The sequence below is a fragment of the Colobus angolensis genome, unplaced genomic scaffold (genome assembly GCF_000951035.1).
Source record: "Colobus angolensis palliatus isolate OR3802 unplaced genomic scaffold, Cang.pa_1.0 Scaffold133, whole genome shotgun sequence".
NCBI classification, from domain to species: domain Eukaryota; kingdom Metazoa; phylum Chordata; class Mammalia; order Primates; family Cercopithecidae; genus Colobus; species Colobus angolensis.
In genome coordinates this window covers 3,685,595-3,692,742 of record NW_012114411.1, presented here as the reverse complement: position 1 = coordinate 3,692,742, position 7,148 = coordinate 3,685,595, and the positions used below count along the sequence as shown (strand labels likewise).

Genomic DNA, 7,148 nt, shown 5'->3' with positions numbered 1-7,148 from the left:
TTCATCACTGCCCCTCTGATGGTGTGGAGGCAGCATGGCATGGCGGCTAGCAGTGTGTTGTCAGCACAAAGTCTAAAAGTGTGGTGGCCTTCTTGGATTTAAATCTGAGCTCTACTTACTAGCAACATGACCCTGGAAAGGCTACTTAACCTCCGTTTCCTCAACTGGCAAATAAGGACAGAAAGTGTACCTGCCTGATGGACAGGTAGGATATGAGGATGAAATAATAAGTATAAAACACTGATAACATCTGGAACTACACAAATGGTAGACAGTAAATACTTCCATTAGAATGTATACTCCCACGTCCACAGGGATTTTTGTCTGCTTTTTAATTTATTTATTTATTTTGAGACAGGATCTCTTTTGTCATCCAGGCTGGAGTGCAGTGGCGCCATCTTGATTCACTGCAACCTCTGCCTCCGGGTTCAAGTGATTTTTGTGCCTCAGCTCCCAAGTAGCTGTTATTGTAGGTGCACCACCACACCCGGCTACATTATTTTGCATCTTTAGTAGAGATGAGGTTTTGTCATATTGGTCTTGAACTCCTGGCCTCAAGTGATCTGCCTGCCTTGGCCTCCCAAAGTGCTGAAATTACAGGCAGGAGCCACCAAGGTGGGCCCCATTTTTTGTCTACTTTGCTCACGACTCTATCTTTAGTGTCTAGAACAGTGTCTGATACACAGTATATGGTCAGTGAATGATTTGCTGAATGAATTAAGTTTCACCATCACATTTCCTGCAGTATTGCAGCAGCTTCCTGCCTGAATTCCTGCCCCAGACTTCCTAGTGTTGTGGTTTTTTAAATTTATTTTTTTATTTTTATTTTTTAATTTTAATTTTTTTTTTAGATGGAGTTTCACTCTTGTTGTCCAGGCTGGAGTGCAGTGGTGCAATCTTGGCTCACTGCAACCTCCACCTCCTGGGTGCAAGCAATTCTCCTGCCTCAGCCTCCCGAGTAGCTGGAATTACAGGCCCCCGCCACCTATAATTAGCCCGGCTAATTTTTTTATTTTTAGTAGAGACAGAGTTTTCCCATGTTGGTCAGGCTGGTCTCGAACTCCTGACCTCGGGTGATCCGCTTGCATTGGTCTCCCAAAGTGTTGGGATTACAGGCATGAGCCACCACGCCGGCCCTGATTTTTTTTTTAGAATTGAATGCAGTGGTTCTCAAACTGGATCCACCAGAATCACCTAGAGGGTGTGTTAAGCTGTAAATTGTCAGGCTTCACTCTCCAAGAGTTTCTGATTCACTAGGTGTGATCTGGGCTATGCTTACCTATCTTGCTTATTTTCTACCCTGTCTTTCCCTTTGTCGTGACTCTATTTCCCTTTGTTTGTACTGTATCCATTGTGGAAAGAGGAGGAGATAAGTGAGCAAATAAATAAGATCACGAGCATTATCTTAACCTGCCTTTCCTGGAGCTCCACCACGAGATTCTTCAGACACTAGACTCACAGCAGAATTTGTTGTTAGGTCTCCATAACTCTGCCAGGGCAGTTGTTCCCATGTGTTCTAAGACAAACCATCAAAGTTGTTGCCAGTAGTATACTAGCAGGATATTTTACCTAAATTAGTGATTATGTTTCCACGTCACCCTTCCTCCCCCTCCTCAAGATTTCATAGGAATCCGTTTTTGAATAGAACTCTGAGTATCATGACTACAGGAACAAGCTGACATTCACTAGGGATGTCATTCTGTTTTGTTTTGTTTTTTGAGACAGAGTCTTTCTCTGTTGCCCAGGCTGGAGTGCACTGCCGTGATCTAGCCTTACTGCAAACTCCGCCTCCCAGGTTCAAGTGATTATCCTGCCTTGGCCTCCCGAGTAGCTGGAATTACAGACATGTGCCACCATGCCTGGCTGATTTTTTTTCTTTTTAGTAGAGATGTGCTTTCACCATGTTGTCCAGGCTGGTCTTGAACTACTGATTTTGGTGATCTGCCCACCTCAGCTTTCCAAAGTTCTGGGATTACAGGCATGAGCCACTGCGCTGGGCTGGAATGGCATTCTGATTCCTGACTTCCCTGATCAGAAATCTTTGTTCCTGGATTTATTCTCATGTTACTTTGCATCTCTGTGGAAGCATTTATTTGCCGTATTCTGCACACATGTTGTCCCCAGATAGATTCAATGCTACCCGAAGGTTTGTTGCCATGCTGTGCACAAAGCGGGACTTCAAGTGTTGTGGAGGCCCGGAAGGCCAGGTACAGTGGCTCACGCCTGTAACCCAGCACTTTGGGAGGACGAGGTGAGCGGATCGCATGAGGCCAGGAGCTCGAGACCGGCCTGGTCAACGTGGTGAAACCCTGTCTCTGCTAAAAATACAAAAATGAGCCAGGCGTGGTGGTGCATGCCTGTAGTCCCAGCTACTCTGGAGGCTGAGGCAGGAGACTCGCCTGAACCCAGGAGGCAGAGGTTGCAGTGAGCCGAGATGGCACCACTGCACTCCAGCCTGGGCGACAGAACTAGACCCCAACTCAATAAATAAATAAAATAAAGTAAAAGTGTTCTGGGTTGTTTGTGTTTAATTATACTAAGAAGATTTGATAGGAAGGAGCACAATAAATGTCATGGTGATTATTTGGTGAATTTTAATACAGTACTTTAACAAACATTTTCATAAAGTTGCTTTGGTTGTTAAAAAATTTTAGACCTTTCCTCCCATCTTTTTTTTTTTAAATACATCATTCTAACTTCCTAAAAGTAGAGCTCAAAAAGGTGAGGGACCAGGGCAGAGGCCAGCAGTGAAGACATTATTGGGATCTTATTTGCCCCAAGACCACACATAAATGACTTACTCAGTTTGTAGATTATAAAAACGGAAGAGGGAATCAATAGTTACTGAATCTACCATGAGTCAGTTACAAACTTTCTCATACAATCCTCACGGTTATCCCAAAAGGTTAGAAATTGGGAACAGAAGAGAGAGAGACAGGGGAACTGAGTTCGGATTTCAGGCCAGCAGTAGACAAGCAGGAAGCGGAACGAAGAATGATTTCTAACCGCAGCTCCGCAGCCTACTCGCCTAGTCGGCTGGGGCTACCTGCGCTGGGAGTTTCGATTTCCTTTCCCGCGACTGCACCTGCACAGACACGGGCAACGCTTTACCAGAGCAACACCTGTGTTTCTTTGGCAGGAATGAGCCTTGCACTGGGCGGGGCTCACAGCCCATAGCATGCTGCGTAGCGCGGGTGATTTAAACCCATGCAGCCGGCGCCTGGAACCCTACCGGATGCTCCTTGGCGTCGCCCCGGGTCTCCGGACTCCTCTGATTGGACGTGGCTGCGTTCGGCCGCCCAATGGCGAGGCGGCGCGCGGCTTCCCGGAAGTGGCGGTGCGGTCAGGGCTGGCTGGGGCTTCAGCTGCAGTTTTGGGGTCCGGGACGTTGGGATCGGCGGCGCTATGAGTTCCTTCGAGGGGCAGATGGCCGAGTATCCAACTATCTCCATAGACCGTTTCGACAGGGAGAACCTTAGGGCCCGCGCCTACTTCCTGTCCCACTGCCACAAGGGTGAGTGAGCGCTGCGCGTCGCCTGTTCCCGGGACGCTGGGGGCTGGAGAGAGGACACGAGGGGGCCGGTCCTGGAGCAAGGAGCTGCAGCCTGTGGGAGGCCAGCGAGGGGACGGCCAGCACACACCTTGCCTCAGTCGGGCTCTTCAGCCTCTCAAAGGCTTCATCTATTTTTGGATCTGGTCAACGCGGCGTAACGGCGCCTGCCAGTTGCGCCCCGGGCCGGCTTGGTCAAGCGCTGCTAGTAGGTTCTCTTGGTAGCTCTGCTGGTGGCCGATGGTCAGAGAGTGGCGAGGGTTAGTTCTTCCCCCAGAGCCTCGCTACCGTGTATGAAGAAAACAAGTTTCAGATCCATTTGAGCACACCCTCAAACACTGGTCAGCAAGCAGGCTGACTCAGACACGCACACAACTGTGCAACAACCCGCCTGATAGCTCCACGAAGTTCAAGCTCCCTGGCCTTTGGATGTTCTGTCCGCATCCAATACAAACGCTTCGTTCTGGGTTAGGATGGAGGAATGTTTCCCTTCTAAATGGTATCAGGCAACCAGAAAAGCTACTATGATTTCACAGCTGGATTCTTTCACAGCTGGACCGATTTAGGGATTAAGGTTAGAGTGTCGCTGTTAATGATATAAGCTGGAGGCTAGATACGCCAGGCAGAGATTGGAGCTAATTTCCGGAGTTTAAATACCGCTAATTTCACAACCATTGTTCATTTTCACTTCTGTTGCTCTAATAAGTGACTTACCAGTGAAAACAGTTTTAATGCTTATTGTGCTAATTAGCTCAGCCATTAGTGTTAATTGGAGAAAATGATAAACGGAATCACTGGAGTTGCTGCCTTCTGCTGTGTGGCCTTGCAGACTGCTGGAGAGGGAAGCTCCCACTACCCTGTGGAGTCAATCAGTGTAACAAACCTATCTGCACATGCGCAGTGGGAAAGGGTTTTAAAGTAAATTACAGGTATCCAAATACAGCCTTTCCTCACAGGGTTGGTGGGAAGGCCAGCTATATTGTCTTGGGTGTGAAATCAATCACTTGGACTATGAATTGTTGAAGTTACTACTTCTGGGAAATGTCTCTGCTTTTTTTTTTCCCCACAAAGCCACTAGTGATTTCTGCTTAATAAGGAAAATCTGGACCTTTTCTCATGGGTTGCCATATTAGCATCATGCACCTCTTCCAGCGTCTCTTCTTTTTTTTTTTTTTTTTTTTTTGAGACAGGGTCTCCCTTTGTCACCCAGGCTGGAGGACGGTGGCACATGCTTTCTGCTTAAGTAGCTGGGACTACAGGAGTGAGCCACCATGCCCGGCTAATTTTTGTATATTTATTATTGTTACTTTGAGATGGAGTCTCTGTCGCCAGGTTGGACTGCAGTGGCGTCATCTCCATTCACTGCAACCTCTGCCTCCTGGGTTCAAGTGATTCTTGTGCCTCAGCCTCCCAAGTAGCTGGAATTACAGGCATGCACCACCACACCCAGCTAATTTTTGTATTTTTAATAGAGGTGGTGTTTCACCATGTTGGCCAGGCTGGTCTCGAACTTCTGGCCTCAGGTAGATCCACCCACCTCAGCCTGCCAAAGTGTTATGATTACAGGTGTGAGCCACTGTGCCTGACACATTTCTGGTTTTGTTTTTCATTGAGAATCTACTGCTGGACGAGGATGTGCCTATTTCTGCTTTTTGTGTAGAGTCGCACTGGAGTCTCTGAACTCAAAATGGGCTAGCCAGGATTAAAGTATACTTCAGAAACTTGCACTTTGTGTTTAGGACTACTGAGTTTGGAGAAATAATGCATCTAAAGGAATTTGTGAAATCACCACTATAAGTTTGTGCATTAAGAAAGAAATGGACTCTCCCCTGCAGTTGAACAGTCTAGAACAACGTTTTTTGTTCTGTAACCGCATGTGGATCTGCTTACTCAACCAGGACATAACCTCATCAAGGGCAAAAACTCAACTTCCGCTTTTGGAGGTTTCTCACCTTGCCTTCTGCTGGCTTTTAACCTTTTTGAGACACAGGCTTCTTTGATTGATATGGACTAGCTCCACAGAATTCCTATGTTGAAGCCCCAACCCCCAAAGTGACTGTATTTGGGGCTGGGGCTTTTAGGAGGAAAATAAATTTAAGTGAGGTCATACCGTGGTGTCCTACTCTGATAGGATTAGTGCCCTTACAAGAGGAGGAAGAGAGGGGGCGCTCTGTCCTCATGCATCCATGCCAAGGAAAGCCATATGAGCGCACAGTGAGAAGGCAGCTGTCTGTAAGTTTGGAAAAGTGCTAAGTCTCCAAACTCCGCAGAAACCAAATCGCCCCGCACCTTGATCTTGGACTTCCCAGCTTCCTGAACTGTGAGAAATACTTTCTGGTGTTAAAGGTAGCCAAAACACCGCCTTTCCTCACAGGGTTGGTGTGAAGGTCAACTATGGTATCTATGGTATCTTGTGATAGCAGCTCAAGCATGAGAAACTGTATGGACTCTTTTGCTAGAAAAAAAGCATGGAAACCCATCCACATCAATTTTTTTTTTTTTTTTTTTTTGAGACAGGGTTTCGCTCTGTCGCCCAGGCTGGAGTACAGTGGCGCGATCTTGGCTCACAGCAGCCTTCACCTCCTGGACTCAAGCAATCCACTCACCTCAGCAAGTACTCCCACCTGAGTAGCTGGGATTACAGGCATGCACCATCATGCCTGACTAATTTTTGTGTTTTTTATAGAGACGGGGTTTCCCCAGGTTGCCCAGGCTGGTATCAAACTCCTGGGCGCAGGTGAACCACCCGCCTCAGCCTCCCAAAGTGCTGGGATGACAGGTGTGAGCTACCACACCCAACCCCACATCACACTTTGATATAATTCGGAGTAGGCTCTGGACCCACCTGATGCTTATTTGTGCGCCATCTGGAAGCCAATGCTGTGTGCAGGGTGGGCTTTACTAAGCACTAAGTTCTGGAAGATGAGAGGACACCTGAGACCTGAGATAATGGCCCAGGGTTGGGGAAATCCCCTTGAGGTGGCAGCTTAAGATAATTTATTGTGGCCCAAGAAAAGGAAACCTCCCTGGAAAAGCAGACCTGGGTGCAGCTGCAGCAGCACAAAGCAAACCCACCCAGTTCTTCTGACCACCAGTTGGAAGGGGCCTCAGGGTGGTGAGGATGGGGGACTGTGATGCCCCATGCAGGGTGCTGCCTGGTTAGTCAGTGTGGGAGCAGGAAGCAGAGTCTGGATTCAGCCTCCTCTTTGCCATGGCACAAACTCTTTGGAAACTCTAATTATGGAGAGTCCTGCCCAGAGATATACCCATAAGACCCTCAAAGACTGGACCAAGTATCTCTTGAGGGAATTTACTCACTGGGAGACAGGTGGACTCTCCCGGAGGCATGTGTACAATCAAGGGCTGCCAAGTGATGTGCGGTGACTGCTCTGCTTTCATTGGGTCTAATGATGGCCACATATAAATTGAGGGTGTGCTTGTGTGTGTGTGTGGTGGTGCTCGTGGTAATTAGAAATGGTTTGGTTTAGCTAAACAATTTATTGTTTTTTGTTTTGTTATTTATTTATTTATTTTGAGGCGGAGTCTTGCTGTGTTGCCCAGGCTGGAGTGCAGTGGCGCGATCTCGGCTCACTGCAAG

The 7,148-nt window shown here is 47.6% G+C and overlaps 1 protein-coding gene across 8 annotated transcripts in view; it reads left to right on the top strand.

The window, feature by feature from the left end:
• Positions 1–2,983: 2,983 nt before the first annotated feature.
• DCLRE1C (DNA cross-link repair 1C) overlaps positions 2,984–7,148 on the top strand; it is a 47,144-nt gene continuing 42,979 nt past the window's right edge. For 4 of the 8 annotated variants that reach the window (XM_011934262.1, XM_011934264.1, XM_011934259.1 and 1 more), the window contains exon 1: positions 3,368–3,514. Coding sequence is in view for 1 of the 8 variants with exons in the window: in XM_011934257.1 (XP_011789647.1) it covers positions 3,208–3,514 (307 nt within the window). In the remaining 7 variants the exon portion in view is untranslated. Of the gene's footprint in view, positions 3,515–7,148 lie in introns of all 8 variants that reach the window. The other 4 variants (XM_011934257.1, XM_011934263.1, XM_011934260.1 and 1 more) reach the window with 4 other exon arrangements.